This window comes from Xiphophorus couchianus, chromosome 22, assembly GCF_001444195.1.
Source record: "Xiphophorus couchianus chromosome 22, X_couchianus-1.0, whole genome shotgun sequence".
NCBI classification, from domain to species: Eukaryota; Metazoa; Chordata; class Actinopteri; order Cyprinodontiformes; family Poeciliidae; genus Xiphophorus; species Xiphophorus couchianus.
The window spans coordinates 14643884-14663881 of record NC_040249.1 but is presented as its reverse complement, the minus strand read 5'-3'; the positions used below and the strand labels follow the sequence as shown (position 1 = coordinate 14663881).

Genomic DNA, 19998 nt, shown 5'->3' with positions numbered 1-19998 from the left:
CTGCAGTTCAAGCTGTGTTAAAGCTACAGCTGCTCTGTAGGGCACACAGAGGCAATGGAGGCAAAGTGAGTGCTAACACTCTGAATGCTCTGGCACATCTCTTTAACAAAAAAGAGCTGTTTTGTCCAAAAACATAAACACATTTTCCCCTAGTTGATTTAAAAAAAAAAAAAAGAATGCTGCCAAAGCTCCTCAGAAGCCAGTCTGACAGCTCTGCGGCCAAACCCTCTCTTGCCCCCTACTGTCTTTGAACTAAATTCAGAAAATATTTCAGACGAATGAATGGATGCAAACTACAGCCAAATGCTCAAGTTTACAGATAATTTCTAATAATCCATTCATTAATAACATCTTTGACTGTGACGTTTTTCCACTGCGGTAAAACAACTTTACTTCTCTGCATACAGTACATGTTGTTCCACTCAAGGAACTTTCAGTCTCAAGTTTATGTCAGTCGGGTCAACTGTTCTCAACTGCACTGCTTTCCAGGGCAGCATTCATACCAATAACACACAACAGGCTCCAATGTTGTATTGTTGCATTCAAATGGGCTTTTCATCACTGTGAATGTTATATAACTACAGTGAGCGTAAAAATGTCTGTGACAGATGGAGGTGTTTTCCCCGCTCTGCAGAGCTCTTGGCACGCCCACATATCTCTGTCTTTTCCTCTGTTTCCGACTCTCTCCTGCTTTGACCTTCTGTTACGCCTAGATGATCGGGAGTGGGAAGCGCTGAGCAGAGAACGAACAACGAGCTCCCTCGCTCAGCTTTGTTTGATGCTTCATGCAAAAAACTGTAGATACATTGCTTTCCATCCAGGCTGGAAGAACTAAGCTAGTTACACAAACTGCCACATCCTGTCAGATGATTTAAACTATACGAGAAGAAAGAACTTTAATGCGGAAGAATTTGCAAATTTGCTACTTACCAGGAGTTTTACGCTCCCCAGCTGTCCAGGGGGGCCAGGATCTCCTTTTTCACCCGGCGGCCCCATCGGTCCAACCATGCCAAGGTCACCCATGCGACCCCTTTCACCTTGAACGCCTCTTTCTCCGGGAATGCCTGGATCACCCTAGGTTAAAAAGAAAGCTCTGCTGTTTTTAAGCTTGCCGTCTGTGCAAATTCCACATGTGTATGTGACACACAGGTTTTTCCTGGTCGAGACTTGTAGATCTTTTTTTTAGGTTTAACAGCTTATTCCAATCCCCCCTCCCGCCTAAAAAGGCCTGCTGTTGGTAGATTTAATTCACCAAAATCCTACTACTTCCTAGTTTGATTGCATTTAATTTATGAAAAACTGGCTGATTGTAGCCAACTGATTGTTCAGCATTCATTTGGGTTTTATTTGCCTTTGCATTTACCTGTCCTGCCTTAACAGCTAAAAAGTTAAAAGTCTACTTTTTTTTCCTTCTCTATTAGCTACATTAAAAAAAAAAAAAAAAAGTAAAAAAGTAAAGTAAAATTATTGCAGAACTGTGACAAAACTTGGCAAACACAATAGAAAACCACAATGAGCATTAAATGTCTTTTTTTTTAGTGTTTATGTGCTTGTGGGGATTCGTAATATTTGCTGAAATGAACATTCCTTGTAATTTTGATTGCCATCCTTTCATTACCATTTCATGCACATGTTCTTTGCATTGTTGTTAGAGACATAAAGCGGATTCTACTCTGGAGAAGAGGATGATGCTACTTACACGTTCACCTTTGGACCCTCTGTCACCTGGTGTACCTGTGGAGCCCTTTGAAAAAAAAAAAAGCAAAACAAACTTTAAGACTGTAGCAAAAAAATAAGATCCTTAAAATAATAACTGTAATAGACATATACTCCTTTCTAGCAATAGGAAGCAATACGTACTATAAAAGCCTCCAACATTAGAGATGCACAGTAAAACTGGCAGGTGTCAGGAATTTGGTGATTTTACATGTTTTACACAACCTGGTCATAAGCAAGTTATAATGTTTTACTTTGAAACATTATGCTTCCTATATTATATTTGACTCCTAACATGTTAATGCCAACATCACCAATATTGGAGCCATGGTCTAATCTCAAAAGAAGTCAGCCATTTTTAACTAAAACCTTCACTTTCTCTCTTTTAAACACATATCTGATCAAAATCATCATAGAGCTTTCCTATTAGAGAAAGGTTCAGTATAGCCTTTAGGCATTGGACATCAAATGTTATCAAAAGCTTTCTGCTACATTAAAGCATGAGGGTGTGGCCAAACTTCAAAAGCAGTCTTTTCACTATAAAAGACAAAGAAATAATGACTTCTACACATAAGGTTGGAGTTGTATCTAAAATGATGTGTGTCATCACAGAAAAGCCATCAAAACATTCACATGCTCATTTCCTGACATCACTTGTGCTCCACCCACTTAGAACAAGAAGTGACTTGCTTTAAAGTCTGACTTATACACATTTCAAGCTGTCTTTGATGACAGCGATTAAGTTCTTGTTAAATCGTACTCTGAACAGACACTGGCGGCTACATTATGTTGGTGTGATAAGTTTGTACATCACACGTGTACGTTTTGATTTGCACTAAGCTAGATATGAATCATTTTTGTCAACCCCAAAAAAGCTCATTAGGATTACATTGTAATTTGAATCAACTGCAACTCCTGGAATGTTTCACACAGATCCACACCAAATTTTGTGCATTTCCATGGGAACGACCATTCAACATATTGATGTGGTAAATTTATGACATCACCTTAGCTCCAACAAAGTCACAGATTTCTATGGTAAATGACCCTCCATGACACTGTAAACCTTTATTGTCACGTATTCAAAATATTACAGAAAGTCCTCATTAATACTGCACCTTCCATTAAGAAGGTAGGTTTTACACCAAACTTTGAATGCTTCTCCACGAAATACAACTGAGCCTAATTTAATGTAACATTGAGACTTCCACATTGTATCACCTGGTGGCAATATCTAGAATTTATTTGCAGCTTGGTAGAGCCATGGGGGGGTGAATCTTGAGATGTAAATTTATTCTTAAAGTGAAATTGTAATTGGCTACACAATCGGTGAATAGAAGTTGGCAACAAAATCTCAGCGATCAGTGAATCTTTACAAAAATTCCTACTGTTATTTTTAAACAAACTCCAGGTACACTCTTATCAGATGACTGTGCTTTGACTGCTTTAGACTCTGCTCAGGTTCTACTGCTTGTATAATATTTCCCATTATAGTGCTTCACCTTCTGCAATGTCACGGCTCCTCTGCATCACTCCGGTTTTGTTTGACAAAGGCCTGCTTTCCCACCAGCTGTCTTTACTGTATGGATGAGCCGCGAGGAAAATACCTGTCTCCAGCTTCATGTCACAACATCTTGAGTCATCCGGTCCCCTCCCTGTCACTCCTCATTGCTTCCTTTTACTTTGCTCACAGCATTACCTCGGGGAGCATCTTTGTATCAATTTCCCGCTGGATTACAGGAGGCACGCAAAAGACAATCTGGCATGATGTGGTTTTAAAGCGGGCACCGCTTTGTGATGCCATTCTCCCTTGCCTGCTTTAATCTGCAGCATGCTGTATTCCCCACTGCCTGATGGGAAGCTTAAATCTATCATCTTGCCCACTGAAATGTGCTTCCCTGAGCATTATATTAAAGCTCAAAGGAGTGAGCAACCAATCTATGCAGATGAGAAGAGCCACCAACTAGATGGCACTGTTGTTCCACGAGAATGAGAGCCTCTATGTAGATGGCCTCAGTGGAACGGAGAGATTATAGTGGGGGAATATTAAATAATAAAAATGAACAAACAATAAAGCGTTGGCTCTACCATTTAGGTGTAAGGTGGAAAACATCTTGTATATCTGGGCAAAACAGTAATAACCACAATCAGTCAAGTTTTGGTGTTGGATCATATAATGTGTGTGGGACGGCCATTCAAGCGGATCCTTTCTGCATCCTCCAGGACCATTCTTAGTTTTCATGAGGTAAATGGTGCATAATAAATTTGATCAGCAATCCAAAAGCAGACTTTTTTCTGCTGGATTTGTCTCAGTTCAAACCAGGTTCAGCAAGCAAAAAAAACAAAAACAAAACACATCATTAATTTGAAGTGTCTAACGCCCTCCATTACAGACATTTTATCATTGTCTGAAAGCCTTAACTATATAATTAGGATAAGAAGAATAAAAGTCAACAAAGCCTTAAACCTGCAGGATTCCATTTAGTTTCTATCGCTAAAATCTCAAATATGCAAATCGCTTTAATGCAGTCAGCACACTGTTGCCGGAGGGGGGGATAAAAATCTGCTGTGCCATCTCTCTGTAGCCCGGCTGATGTAAAGCACTTTCTATAAGGGGATTTGAAACTACTCACCTTGTATCCAGGAGTTCCATCTTTTCCAGGCCTCCCCTGCTCAGGAACCGCAACACAAACAAAGACATTTTGTATCAGCTCCCACCTTCGATTGGATCAGCGCTGTTGCACTCCTAGTAATCTCCACAGTTAATGAGATATCTCAACCGAGGGATAATGATCCTGATTGCTGAGTGAACACTGTTCCATTGTGCACTTACAGGGAATATTACAGAAACTATCTCTGATGGTAATTACATAGAGGAATGTGGAAATATAATCATCTACAGGACGAGTGGTAGATAACATACATATTTCATCCATATTGTCCTTGAATCACGTTGGCCCCTGTGAGCACAAAAGCTGGAGTCGTGAATGAATCTACAAGTGCAAAGGTGTGTGGACATTGCTGTAGGGTTCTCTAATGAAAAGATTTGCATCCTTACAGGAACACCTTGAGGTCCCTCAGGTCCAGGGAATCCAGTCTCTCCGATGGGCCCCCTCTCACCCTGTCCAAGAACAGAGACAGTCGGTGTGTCAGTCTGAAGTGGCAAGGGGATTGACAGTTAAAAGAGAGCTAGCGACTGCTCCTCACCGGCTCTCCTGGGATCCCTGGCTCTCCACGTGTTCCGGGTTTCCCCTGTCAATCACAGACAGTAGGGGAACGTGTCTTGTTTGATAGGTCCTCAGTAGTGTCATGTCTGCAGCCTTGCATTTATAATATGGTCACTCTGTAATCCCTTTATATATACCAAACGATTACAATGTCCTTAGCCAAGGTACTAGTATTAACTAACTCATGTTGTTTAATTCTTAATGGAAACACAGCTGAGCTGATGATAGCAGAGGACTTAAAGAATACAGATCTTGTGTCAAAAACAATTATGACACAAATAAGTAGAAATAATAATAAGCAGAACATACATAAATTACTTACTGGAGGACCTGATGTCCCAGAAGGGCCAGGCAGGCCAATATCACCCTGAAAAGACAACATAAATCAGGGAGATGACAGACTGTACATATCCAGGAGATACAGTACACAGTAGGTAAAGTGCCCTGCAAAGGTTTTTACAAGCTTTGAATTATTTTTCTCATTTTGTCACGTTACAGGCACAAACTTAAAAAAAAAAATCCCTGGCACTAGATGTCAAATGTGAAAAAGTTCAAATGTTTATATTATAAGACACTGCACTTATATGTGTTGTGAATGTCATAGTGAAACTCATGGTTTAATTAAGCAAATGTAGGAGGAGATAAAAAGGCTAAAATTCTTTAACAATCCACTTAGATGCATAAAGTAAGTTTGAACAAGCTTTGTTATTATTTTTTTTTGTACAGGTAACACTTATGTGTCCGACAGTATTTCCTAGAAGAAAAAATGTTTCTTGATCTCACAGAAACTGACATATTCCAGTCTCACAAAATCTTCACTCAGCTCACAGTCACACAAAGTTGGATGCTGGTTCCGTCCAGCCCAGTTTCGCTATCTTCAAGGAAATGCATCTCCACTAATGTTTGCAATTCACGGGGCAGATTGTTAGCCATTTCATTAATGCTTTGGCTCCAAATTGCAATATATCCTCTCTGGAAATGTAGACCTGAAATTCCTCCAGGCAATATTTAAACAGAAACACAAGTAATTGAATTTCTCTAAAAAGAAACAAACAAAAAAAAACATTTAGTTTCCCTGAAGCTGGCTCATAACTTTAACTAGCACCTATAATGTTCACAGTGCCAAGCATTTTTACTCTTCAGAAGATGGATACGTCCTTTCACAAAGAAGCTCTTTATAACTTTGTATAATGAGAATGCTCCAGAGAGAATGCATTTTAACCGTGCTGCAATCAAGGGAAGCTCATTTGCGTGAGAGAAACAGCTCTGTTGCCTACCTTGGCACCGGGAAGCCCTTCAAGCCCGGGTAAGCCCATGGGTCCTGGTTCCCCCTGTGAGAGAAGAACACACCACCTGCTGTGTCAAGCTGATCAGGTCACAAATAAAGTAGATTAAGAGTTACTGCTTCCGCCTATTTTGCAACCAAGAATGGTGCTATTTTTACCTCACATCCCACAAATGCAGTGCCATTGGCAACAAGCATAAATATAAACCTAAATTGAAATGCATAATAATGTATCTACATAAACAAGAAAATACAAACTAAAGTCACAGAACTGCAAATAAGTTAGTTGCCAAATATGTTTCTGCTCAGCAAACAAATTTTAATATCAGACAACGATAAACTGGTTTTAAAACATTTTCCCTTTATTCAGGAAAAAAGCAAGCCAATCCACCCTGACTATGTGAAAAAGCAATATCTCAGTTGGCCTAAAAACTGGTTGCTGCACCACTTTAATGATAATTATGAAACAGTTTTTTACATTGGCATGGGGGAGTTTGCCTTTATAAAATTGCTCATTGGAAGAACTAATTTTCAAAGCATTTTTGAAAAATATTAGACAGACCTTTGTGTTTTTTCAGTGTTTTTCAATCTTACTATTCAGTTCCAAGCTGAGATTCTTTTTTTTTAATCTTGTAACTCTCCCATCAACACCATTTTTACACATTGTCTCTATAACTGTTGAACTAGTAAACTCAACTGAGTTTATTACAGTGAGATGTATGTTGGTTTTTTAGCAAATTTCTGGATGTTAATGCACTATTTGAATAAGTGTGAAAGCTTGGCACTCCTTGGAAGGTTCACTACTGTTTTCCTCCATTCAAGAACTTTTCTAAGCCACACATTCTTACTGTCTCTTTAGGTTCTTGTGATTGTGTCAGGTTTTGAGATCCTCCAGCTTAAGTCATGTTGTCAAATATGTTCTATTTATGTGTTCTGTTGATTCTTCTGATCTGGCAGTAAGGAAAACTAGGTGTGTCAAAGTTTTATTTGTCTGATATTAAAATATGTTGTATTATTTGAAACATGCTAGCTGCAAAACAGAAGAAATTTGTATGGGTAAAACTTTGCTCCATTTGCTTGTTTATTTTTGATTTATGTCTATGAATTTACATCTAGGAGGAAAGTCATTTTTCAAAGAAATGTACATAGAAAAAAGAAAGTGTGTTTGGTTACATAATGCAGTTTCTGCAACATTTCTTTCTCTCATCTTAATATTTTTAGTCCTCAATTGATGCATGTCTCTATGTATCCATTTGTTTCAAACAGCTTTGGGTTAATAGCTTCAAATGTTCTACTGCACATACTGTAACATCATGTGGGCTACAGGAACATTAGAAAGAAAACAGCCTCATTTCAAAATCAGTCTTTCTTCTGCTCTAAAAATAGAGATCCATTCCCTGTTCTTGCGCAAGTGATGGCCTCTATCTACCTCCTCTTGCTCAGGCTGCCATGGAGAAACGCCATTACACAGAACAGAGAAGCAACCGGTGCCGACATAGATGAATTGTCCGGGTAATTGTCACACATGCAGATTGTCACGAATAAGCCATTGTGGCTAACGGAAAGAAGGGAGAGGGTGGACGAGCCAGAGGATCAGCTGTGAGACAGATTGGGGCAATTCCAGCATGGCTCTGTAGCCGGACGGGACAATTTATTAGGATGTCAAATTAACATTCTGGTGAAAAATCACTGTGCGACCAACACAATAAAAAATGCAATTGGTCCCATGAGGATGAGGAATTCAGGGTTACAGCAGAAACGTCAAGTTGGTTGCATGTATATGTGGATTGCAAACGGATTGTTTTCCCAATTTGGTACAAAAGCAAGCGGCTGAGGAGCGCATTAGAAATGCAGTAAGTGTTTGTAGGATCCCACTGGCAAGACAATATATTAAAAAAGCTCCATATTTGTTAGAGACAAGGTCATTTCCTTTCATTTCCGTGTACTTTGAGTTTCTACTGAGAGTGTTTAAGCACTCAGACTTGAGGTTTTATTGACTTGTGTTATACAGAGGAAAAACGTGGGAGATAATGATAAAAAGCAGCTCTGAATTCTCCCTTTCTGTGTTGTATGCACGTTTCAGAACGAACAGTTTCTACTCACGACAGGTCCTTCATCTCCCTTTGGGCCCTTAAAGGAAAAAGAAACAAAGAAGACAGATTACTGCCATAGATGTGACAACCAGAATAATAGAAAGTCTAAACTCAGTCTGAAATGACAGGCAGATATATTCTGTTGTAGGTAAAACTCATACTATTCATCGTTGCTTCATTTTCCCTCAAATGTGTCTGTCTGTAAATGATGACAATTCTGCAGTTGTGTTTCAGGCAAGCATTACACAATCCAATATGGCTTTACACACCTAACCTGCATTTTTCTAATAAAGAAAAAAAAGATAAATTATCTGTCCCTCTTAACACTGATGAGGAAGCTCTCTTATTGATTGCTCCCGAGGAGCTGTTGGGCTGTGATAGATGCAGTACAGGCTGAGACATTCTTGAGATTTAGCTGTAGTTCATGTGCATTGTGCACTGGGGGGACAGCACTACGTCTGCTCTTTGTCACCTCCTTAAGTGTTCGTTTCAGTGAACGGATGCCTGCAGGCCCCGTGACTGAATGTCTCCCTGGACTGGACAAGATTACAAACTGTCTGATAAGGCAAAAGGAGGTTGGGAGAGATAAGCAAATCGGGCCACTTCATCGCGCAGAGCATACCAACTTCTAAAGTTTCATTTTGCATATCAATGATGTTGTGTGCCCCGGCGTGGATCAGAGGCACCTGTTTGGGAGTCAGGAAGCCTCTTGGCCTTTGCCAACCCCCAGTGATTGACTGTGATATAAATGCTTCAGAACCATGATAACACTGGAGGCCTGGTCAGGTTGTTTGTTATTCAGCCCTCGCAGGCTCTGCAGCTCATACAGTATCAGCATGCCTGTTTGCTAGAGTTCCTTACAGCACACTTTAAAGGATTTACCTGAGGCACAACAACACTTACCGGAGCACCGGGCGCTCCAGGAGGTCCTAAAATAGCTCCACCACTCTGCAAAGACATTTCTTTATGTAATGACTAAATATTTTACAATGCGGGTCAAATTCAATTTATTAGCAAGGCATCATCAAATTCAATAAATTCAATTACAAACGTAAGTTAAAATCTATATATCTTTTACCTGCAGCTTGTACAGGCTGCTCATCCCGTTTCCCTCCACATACGGCGCACCCTGAAACACAGTCAGAGAATCACACATCCCCTCTGCAAAAGTTCTCTGGTTTCAGGTAGAAACTATACTTTAGGTCTTGAGCAATTATACACAGCTAAGCCCTTAAAAGCAACATCGCATCTGTATCTGGTGACTACACAGAGAAAGAGAGAGAACGAATGTGTGGCTGAGAAAAGAAAAGAGTCGAATAAGTAGAGAACAGCAGATTTTCATAAACCTGGAAGCAGTCCTAATCCAAAAGACAAGGATGTTAAAGAAGTACAAAAAGTCTTTTATAATTTAAAAGATTTTGGGTATCACAAGGTAATCCTGATTTTATGTTTTAGCATTCTAAGGATGTTCTTTAGTGATAGATTTTTAGAGGGCAACTAATGTAAACCAAGAAGAAGTCAAGGCTCTCATTTAGAAGCAAGTGAAGGCCTGTGCCCTTTTCAGGCCACTAAGCCATCCTCTTTCCTCCATAGCTGCAGGTTTATATGACCAAGGTGTAGGCGTGTGCGGGCGTGTGCAGGGAGGGGTGTGTGTGTGTGTGTTCCGGAGGCGCTCAGTAAGTTCAAGGAGATAGCCAATGAATTATAGATTTGCCACTGGAAGTGCTTACTCATTCGTCTTTTAAAAAGGATGGAATGAGACTCGGTGCCAGCAAGCATGTGGCCACAATTTCATCATGTTTGCACTTGTTTGTCGGTTGTGCTGTGCTATTATGAGAAACGCTAAACAAGCACCAAACAGACGACTTTCCCACTCTAACCTTTAAAGGTAACATTACATGTCCACCCAAAATAAAACCTGTGACCCTTGTGGGGTTTTGAGACACTATAGGGAACTAAATCTTGTGAAGACTGGAGCAACTTACTGGAGGTCCTGGAAGTCCTTGTCTGCCTGGAGCGCCGTCGTTTCCCTGTTAGACATAAACAAAAGAAAATCTTAAGCGCACTGAAATTATTGTTTAATATTTTCAGAATACTCATACTTGAATTTATTCATATAACATTGAAAATAACCTATTTTTTAATATTTTAAATAAACAATGTTCAAATCTTATTGAAATTGCAAAATCTTCCTTCCTTCCACATACTAAAAATTTTACTTTAATAGGTAGCCTACATATACAGCTTTCATAATGTTACTATCTTCAACGTTGAAGTTAAAATTCACAATCATTTTTTAAATTCAGATTTTAGTGTGATGTAAAGACTATAATGAGTCTTTTGGGGATTAAATTTTGAGACATTTACTTGGATCATTAAAAATCAGCTTGGCATCGACAAATGTTCACTCTTAATGACTCAGATCAGAATTAGGAATACAAATCAGTATCTGATATTGAAAATCTCAGGCAGCCTAAATAGACAAGGTATAAAACACTGTTTCACAGAGATAAAAAACACATATATGCAACAAATGTACATATTATTATATAAAGAACTCAAGAAAGACACAAAGATACAAATATCACATACACAATGTACAGAAATACAACTGCAACCATACACTGACATGAAAACATATAAACACTTAAACATTAGAATTACACAAATTGGTTGTTTTCATACCACCAGTCTAGTAACACACTACTTTTCCTCTAACAATGTGTCGACCTTAAATAAGGCCTCAAAAATCACTTTACATCATTTTAGTACAGTTATTCACAAGATTTTTAGTGTGTCCTTTCAGGTGTTTGATTCCATTGTGATCGTACCAAAATACCTCCGCATACACCCAGATACATATCACAAAAAGACCAAAACACACTGCTGATCTGTTTTAGAGCTATTCTCACAGCTAAGAGAAATTGTAAGCAAAACTCGATGTTTCAAGCACCACTCTTTTACTTTTCAGCATTTCGTAAATGTTCAAAACTTTATCTACTTCACATCTTGTCGCTGTAAACAAAAACTACTGACTTCAGTCTTTTAGAAATGTAGCTAAAAGAAAGCCTTATGCCTTTTCCTGTAACTCAGCAAAGTCAAGTAAAGATGACTCAGTAAAAGCAATGCTGCTTTTAAAAATCATCAGAGAACTTTGAAAGAAAATGCATTCTCTAGAAATGTGACATTTTCTTTTCTTTTGCATTACTGTTAAAAGTAGCAACGTACTTTATCCATGTGGCTAACAAAGACATCAATAAGATATTTAATAGAAGGTCATTTATGAAAAATAACACATTCCTTTTGTGAACAAGAATGACATTTACTTTACTTTTTGCAGCGTTTGTTAAACCACATTTCATAGAAAGCATTTCTTACCTTTTCTCCCTTTGATCCTTGTGGGCCCATAAGACCAGGTCTACCTACAAGTCCCTGCAAAAAAAAAAAAAAGAAATCTGATTTGAGCACTGTTACGGCCCTGTATTTTTATTATATATAAAAATAGCATTTTCCCTTATGCATAAGGGAAAATGCATACAGTGATTGCTGTAGAGATGTTTAATCTGTCCAGGCCTTTGAACTCTTTTTCAGACTTCGTAACATTTTTAACTGTATTTATTTATTTTTTTCAAACATCTTACTTCCACGGCATCTTTTTAAGGGGCAACAAAGCATTTAATTTCAAATTTTAAAGGTCCAAAAATCATGGTCTTGGACTTAAAACATTGTTATCTGGATACTAAAATAATGTTAACCATCTTGTGGTGTGTGATGGAAAAATTACAATAAGGTCACATGTGCTAGTCATGTTATATGAAATGCTTATGAACTCTCACCAAAAGAACTATTTGGGTTACATGTAGAAGGCTGGAAGTTGTTTTCTACAGCTGCATCAGAACCAGGCTGTCTCGCCCCTTGTTAATTCTTTATCCTTGGTATAAAACTCATGTGTTGTCTCTGCCTGACAGAGCTTTCATCCAGACCTGCTTCATTACTGATTGTCCTACAAGCTCTCTGTATTGTGCACAATATATGAATAAACCTGATTGAGTGATTTCACCTGAACAGTGCTTGGAAATAGTATTTTTTCCACGACATGGTGTATGTTGGGATATTGAAAAAAAGAAAATCTTGTATAAAATCAAATCATTCAATTCCATTAAAGTATGCGTTCTAATTTTAAAGTGATCTAAGTTGAATAGTGTGTGTGTATTGGGATCAATGATGTGGAATTTACTGTGTTCTGGTAGGTGTACATTACTTTCGGTATGGCGTTGCTGTCTGTAGTTTTTTTTTTTTATGTAAGCATTAACTGAAAGACTGTAGGGGAAAATTCAATGCTCCGTTTGAGCCTCAAGTGATCAGACAATTATCAGCCAAATTGATCCTAAAGTAAGTTACCGGGCCAGTTCCACTTTTTCTCTCAGTATTTGTAAGTCTACATAAAGCGCTGACAGAGCTTTTGCTTAATTGTGTATGAAACTAAATAATGTTATCATTGTGTCACTGCTGTCATGACACAATGCTGTCGTGACACAAAAATTATGCATGCTACAGTGCCAAACGAACCGTGACACTGGAGTATTATTTATCTAAGAAAACTATTTTTCTACGCAATTATTTTTCTATGCATCGTCTGCAAGGTAGACATGTTTTGGTGTGAGGAGGACACAAAAATATTTTTCATTTTGCATAGTTATTTCAAGTTTGCTGTAAATTTTGATTTCCACAATCTTATTTTTGCTGCTTCCAAATCAGGCATTAGAATCAGGTATCTGCTGCTGAGCAAACATCAGTTGCTCTTCTGCAACTAATGTTGTGGAAGAGCTGTGGGATGAAGCAATGTCATAACTTTGGTTGTATTCTATTAACACTCAATACAAGGTGATAAAAGACAAAGTCATTTGTGGACCTGATTACTGCAAAGTAAACCCAATGTACCCTCAATTATCCCTAGTGTGTGATAAGTGTCTTTCTACTGAGTGGTCAATGGCACACCAGCTTTTATGCTGTCTGGTGTTAGCTACCTTTTAGACAGCACTTTTAGCACATTTTAAGATCATACTGCAGCAGCATCTCAAACCACTAAGGACCTGGACGGATGCTTCCATTCTGTGTTCAGATGAGTGTGAAAATGGTGGTACCAAAGAAACTCATTCTGCTCAACTAGAAATGTGTGACCTAATCAAGCTACAATGTGGGAATGTGTGAGCCCTTCCTTCCTTACATGTAGCACTAACCATCATTTCAGAGAACACTTTGAATACCTGTAACTCATTTTGTCCTTAATGTCATTATTAAAAGATTAAAAATGTTTAATCAGTCATCCTATGTTAGTGCTGTCATGAGATCATTATGAACTGCATTTCTTTTTAACCTTTTTTTTTTGTTGTCATTACTGTATCTCATGCCCCTTTTGTGATGGTATTTGTTTTCTTTTATTATGAAAGTGCCAAAGTTAAAACCCCCCAAAACAAAACAAAACAAAAAAACAAGACTTACAGGGACTCCTGTTCGACCTGTTACGCCTGGAAGTCCTGGAGCTCCTGCAGGGCCCTGGAGACGACAGTAAATTGATACTCAGTTTAAAAATCAAAGAATAATTGCTTCAAATAATTGCAATAACTGATTTGCAGTAGTGGGCATTTACAAATAATTGAGGAGAACAGCACAGAGAGCTTTAGCATTCACATCAGCAAACCCTTCCGTCTATCAGAGCCTCTGTTCTGTCTGCACATCTGCTCATGAGCACATGTTTATAAAATGAGATATCAGCTTCAATATGAACACTAAGCCGGTGTGAGTTTCAATAATCCGCCACCTTGTGTGAAAAGTATAATATCAGTTTATTTGAGTGTTTCGGTCTGTGACAGTGTTGTAGGCATCTGGACCTGCTGAGGGCTGCCCAGCTGACTACACCTGGGAGTGGGGGTGAGGCTTTCTGCATGATGAATGCTATCAACCTATAGCATCAATTTATATATTAAATCTAAAAGTAAAAAAAAATGCAAATTGAGAATTTCTTACTGTACAAAGCTTTATTTTTTTTTTTCAAATTATATTACTTAAGAAATCTTACACAAAATAAAATGCAAAAACAGGTGATTAGATTTCCAATAATTGAGATATTAATCATGATTAACATCAAACTAGGTTTTGCCTACAGCCTCTGTTACTGCTTTGTTTAAAGTGAGTAGTATCTAATGTGTTTGTATTAATTTGTGCATTATGATTTTTTATTGGTCATAAACAGTTTAATCTACTTATAATTCTGGTTGTTCGCTAAATATCTTTTAGTTGTTGCTGTAGGATAAAAGTACCGTCTTTTTAATAACACAGATACACAAACACACATTACATGCCATGTTTATAATAAAGTAGGTACTTTAAGAGAAAGAGGCAGCACATAGACAGCACACACTGAAAACTGCAGGGTCTCAAAAATCCCAGTAAATAGTGTTGTGAACACCTTACTGTTTAATATCATAGTTTCATATCATATCATAGTCAAATTACAATTAAATGTATTAATGGAAAAAAAAGACCTAACAAATCTAACTTAACCCTTATGAGAAAGAAAAAAAGAAAAATATCCCTTGAACCTAAAAGTTTGATGGCAAAATTTTCCATCACATACCTGAAACAACAGATCAGAGGGTTTTTGAAAGTAAGTCACTCCAAACCGTTCAGTTTTTCATTTTAACTATTCAGATATACGTTTCCTGCTGTCCTGCTGCATAACCCAAAGCTGCTTGACTTTAAGGTCATGAACTGACGGCTGAACTTCTTTCTTTCTTGAAGATTATAATTCCAAATTGGGACAGACTGGTTTGGAAAATTGTCATTTGGAAACTGCCTCTGCTTACTCAAGACATCTCTTTTTTTAATTGCAAAACTTGTCGAAGAAAGACAAAGAAGCCAGAAGAAAATAAGTAGTGTTTTTTTCACAGCCTACAGTTGTCTGAAAATCTCAATACCACTGTCCTTTCCAAACGGCCTGATGACAAGTGGTTTAATTTGCTGGATTAAACATCATCCTTGCTTACCTCATCACCCTTGTCTCCAGAGGGGCCTGGGAAGCCTCTCTCTCCCTTTACACCCTGCAGGGTGAGCAGAACCAGTGAGGTAAAGAGAAGTGAATGTTTTTCACCAACCACAAAAAAAGCCTCAAACTAAAGGCTGACGGGGGTAAACTTCAAAATGTCTCTTCCAGCACACAACGTGAAATTGCTGAGCCTGTTTCACTGGTGCAAGGCTGTATCCATAGCAACAATTTCTGCAGAGAGCACCAAGTGATCCTAATAATATTAACAATAGAAAAACTCTGTAGGTTGCCAGCAATGACAACCACACATGCAAAACGTAAATATTTGATTTTAAAATGTATGCATATTTTATTAAACAACATCAAATCACCACAATTAATTAAACATTTTTCTTCCATGGATTAAAAGCTGCATAATTAAAGGAAATTCTAACATACTGTATTAGTTTTTAAAACACTGATGTCACCTTTGGGCCTTCTTTTCCTGGATTACCCATCGGACCTCTTACACCTGGATCCCCCTGAGCAGGGAACACACATACTGAATGTTACTATAAGCACACCGCTCCGGTTTATGTTACTGTCAGCATAAGTATAATCCCTTTGCTGATTTTAGTGTAATGTGACATTACTTTGACACTTTAGGATATACATTTTTAAGCTTCTCATTTCACAGTGTGTTAGCGTTTGGCACATTTATGTGTCTGCTATGCGTTACCCCAGTTTTCCAATGTAAACCGCCCTAGCTCTGAAGATACGTGTATATAACTGCTTTGGTTGCGCCCCCTCAACAACTGAATCTAGTTGTCAACTTCTTTTCCAGCTTCAGCAGTCTGCACAACTTCCAAGAATTTTGTTTGAAGGACCTCTGTTTCTAAATGTTTTATGAGGATGCAACATATTTTCGCCTCTAAAGAACATTTCTTGAAGATGGTAGGAACTTTTGGCTGTAAATCAGCCATACATTGATGGGCCACTCCTGTAAAAAACTAGAATTCTGTTGCTTATATTCGGGCTTCTACCAGCCTATTTTATGGCAGACATTCGGGACATATGCATCTGTTTCAATTACTGTTGATTGGCATCTCTAAATTCATGCATGTGTAAAATACAGGTAAAAAGAGAACTGTATTTAAATGAAATACCCCCCTTGTTAACAAGTCTTTGTTCTCCTTTCCCTTTTTCATAAAAATATCTGCTGTGAAATTGGCTCATTCTGATAAGAAACTCTTTTTTCAAATAATAAATTAATAAGACACAAATCACTTTGAGCTCTGTCCTTTGTGTAGATTTTTCTATTTCTGGGTTATTTTCTTATTATTCAATCATTTTGTTGTATCAAAATCTTTTTTTTATGGCACCGGAGCCAAATCCAAGATTTGTTTAGATGTTGTAGTTTGGAAAAAAAAAGTACATTTGTTTGTTGTGTCAATTTGGAGTAAGCTTCAAAATATCTCAAAGCAATTTCCTTTGTTTATATTTTGCGAGGTTAATTCTAAAACTGCTCTAAAAGAAACATATAATTGATTCAATTAATTCAATTAATTACTAGTTATGTTACAACTAGTAATATGTTTGATCTTATTTAGTAAAGTTTTGTTTCTTTTCCTCCGTCTTTGTCAAATGTTTTTGTATTTTTAAAATCGTATTAACTTCTGTAGTTGTTTTCATTCGGACTTCTTATTCTTTCCACGGTTTTATTTGAAACTGCTTTAATTTCAAGCAACTACTTGTTAACAATTAGTGTGCATGAAAGATTACAGCTGAGACACAAGGAGCAGAATTTACTAAATTAAATTTAAGCAATAAAAAACTCAGATTTTTTCATTTTGAAAACAGTAAGCATACACTTAGTGCATATTTTTTATTAATCCTTTTACAAAACCTTCTCATTGAGCCTTAATAAGAAGAAGGTTTTGCACTTGCAAATATATCAACTTGTTTTTGGTTTCTATCATCTTGAGCCATATTTGGACAGTAAACTATTGCAATCCAGTCGTGTCTAAAATATTTAAATGTCACTCTATACCAAGCCCCAAAGGCTGAATTAAATATGCAAAATAAATTAAAAATGTCTAGGACTGGATGTACCTTTTCTCCCACCAAGCCTTCCACTCCTTGCACTCCAGAGGAACCCTTCTCTCCCTTCTGCCCAGGCAGCCCAGGAACTCTTGTCTGGCAAAGACTGCAGGCGTTCTGCCAAGGCAGGTGAGGCGAGAAGCAAAACCAGCGGCACAGATAAGATTTCATCAAGCAGAGCTGGCACACTGCATTTTCACCTCATATTATGTGACATCAACCCGGTAAGACTAAGGACCTCGACTGACACGAAATGTTCCCTGAACGTCTCCTGAGCAGAATTAATGGGAACCAAGTAGTGCCTTCAAGACTCTCACTTCATGTCAGTCATGGAGTGAGACTTTTAGGTTTGTGTAATTCCAGGAAACGGGTGCAAAGTTGGGCCGAATTAGTGAATAGAAAAAAAAGTTAAGAACACAAAAACTAAATGTATTTATTGTTTGTCAAAAATATGATTATGTTTCACCATGTAACATTAAATAAGTTTGTAAGCAATAAATGAATGATGTGACTGGACAAAAGGCTTAAAATCAGTTTTGCTCTGAAGAAAGAAATAATAATAATAATGATAATAATAATAAATCACAACATCAATATGTTTGCAAAATAAACAAAGGTAAAAGCTGTAAGTGTCTAAAACTATGCAGAGGAAATACCTTAAGTAATGCACCCATGTCTCCAACGATAGGCAGGGCAGTCTGTCAGTAAAAGAAGAGAGGGTTTTGTCTGTCAGGGCAAATCTTTCATGGTATTTAATAATATGCTGCAGCTGTTTGGTTCAGCTGCATCTTGTAAATTGAACACACTCACACACACCTACACAAAAACATTACCACATCCACCAGGCCATCATTTATTCCAAGATGGGTTTTTACACACACATTCACACACACACACACACACGTTTATCAAACTGTTTTGTTCCAGTTTTTATTTGCAGCACTTGAGGAAAATTTTAAATCATAAGATTTAAGATTCTAACATACTAAAAATATTGTCACTGTCAAAAACCTAAAATCATTATAAAGCCAAAAAGGAATGAGAAAGGTTTTATGAATCTTTAGCTCGCAGGAGATTTAGTATATTGAAATACTGTCATTAAATAAAGGCTGCAGTTCCTACAGGGCAAAGGTGTGATGTATATTCATACCACAAATTTTTCATATAGACTTTTTGGTGTGGCCCGTATATACACAGAAACATTACAGCATTGCTTTAAACCTGCACACACGCACACCGTTTAAGCACAAAACGTGAACGTTACGTAAATGTAAAGGTTATGTAAAAGTTCCACCACATAACCTTTAAAATGCAGCACATGCTGCGACATGCCCAGAAATCCATCTGCTGGTCAAAGACAATATAAAAGTCATATATAATATGCTGAGTAATATTCTGCCACAGAGCTGCCAAGGAAATGGCTGCCAAGTAAAAGATAGTAAAGACAGCATCATTACAATCCATCTTCAATAAATTGATGGTAAGCATTATTTTTCAGAATGTTGGCTGTTTTAGAACAGAGCAGATGGTGCCCACTTGTCAGTGGAACCTGACATGGTTTTAGATGTAGAATGACGATCTGTTTAATCAAGTCAGCATTAACATTAATAATTACTGATGACATTAATTAACCAGCAGATCAGAGTCATATATTTAAATGTTGGACGATTTTAACAAGGTTTCTTGCTGAAAATTGAAACAATTTTTTATTTCTACCTCCACAAAATACGTAGGTTCTTATTTGACTAAGTGTGTCACTGCTGCAGGTGTAATGTTCAGATGTTTGGAGCCGTGACATTGGGAAAACCATTATTTATATACAGAGTATGGAGCATATGCAGCTTGCAGTGCACAACACAAGGTTTCTGTTTTTTTTTCTTGGAGTCAGTGATGTATCTTCACTGTTTCTGCAACAGAATGGGACAGGATATTTCTCTAAGCTGGGACAGCACTCTCCGTCTTCCTCCTGGTTTTTGAGTGTGAATTGTTCAGCGAGTTTCTGGTGTTGTGTCACAGATTAAAGTCGCAGATTCTCCAGGTGGTACGCCACACACTATCTCCATTTACAGGTTGTGCACTCTCTCAGGGAGGGTAATAGGTTTTTACTGATCTGCATTTTTTTTTAGTACAACATGCAGTTTTTATGCAGGAATATTTTTTTACTCAGTAACCGGCTTAAAATACAACCGAGTACAATCCCAAATGTACTCAAAAGTAAAAATAGATATTTTATATTATAGATGTTATATGTGCTCAAATACAATAACACAAGTAAATTTAATTCCTTATTTTCTAACACTGAAAATGGAATCTAAAATATTCAAAAAACTTGCTGTGACATAGAAACCATTGTTTTTCATCCATTGCAGTGTTTAACCAAGGTAAGGGGCTGTGTATTTGCTGATGGAAAGCCATAAAAAATGCTACAGAAGTTGTTTTATATATACAACCATGCTATTTTACCTAAAGCAGGGGTCTCAAGCTGCAGTCCTCAACGTCCAGACTTCTGCAACTTTTAGATGTGTCCCTTGTCTTACATACTTGAATTAAATG

At 37.6% G+C, this 19998-nt stretch overlaps 1 protein-coding gene across 4 annotated transcripts in view; it reads right to left on the bottom strand.

Moving 5' to 3' along the window:
- The window catches only part of LOC114138417 (collagen alpha-1(XIX) chain), a 129813-nt gene that overhangs the window by 19187 nt on the left and 90628 nt on the right, over positions 1-19998 (bottom strand). For all 4 annotated transcript variants that reach the window (XM_028007646.1, XM_028007647.1, XM_028007649.1 and 1 more), the window contains 17 exons: positions 18102-18143; positions 17458-17562; positions 15834-15887; positions 15368-15421; positions 13824-13877; positions 11700-11753; positions 10307-10351; positions 9400-9450; positions 9225-9269; positions 8332-8358; positions 6221-6274; positions 5266-5310; positions 4924-4968; positions 4775-4837; positions 4350-4385; positions 1700-1744; positions 931-1074 (listed from right to left, as the gene is read on the bottom strand). In XM_028007646.1, coding sequence (XP_027863447.1) covers positions 931-1074; positions 1700-1744; positions 4350-4385; positions 4775-4837; positions 4924-4968; positions 5266-5310; positions 6221-6274; positions 8332-8358; positions 9225-9269; positions 9400-9450; positions 10307-10351; positions 11700-11753; positions 13824-13877; positions 15368-15421; positions 15834-15887; positions 17458-17562; positions 18102-18143 — 963 coding nt within the window. The remainder of the gene's footprint in view (positions 1-930; positions 1075-1699; positions 1745-4349; positions 4386-4774; positions 4838-4923; positions 4969-5265; positions 5311-6220; positions 6275-8331; positions 8359-9224; positions 9270-9399; positions 9451-10306; positions 10352-11699; positions 11754-13823; positions 13878-15367; positions 15422-15833; positions 15888-17457; positions 17563-18101; positions 18144-19998) is intronic.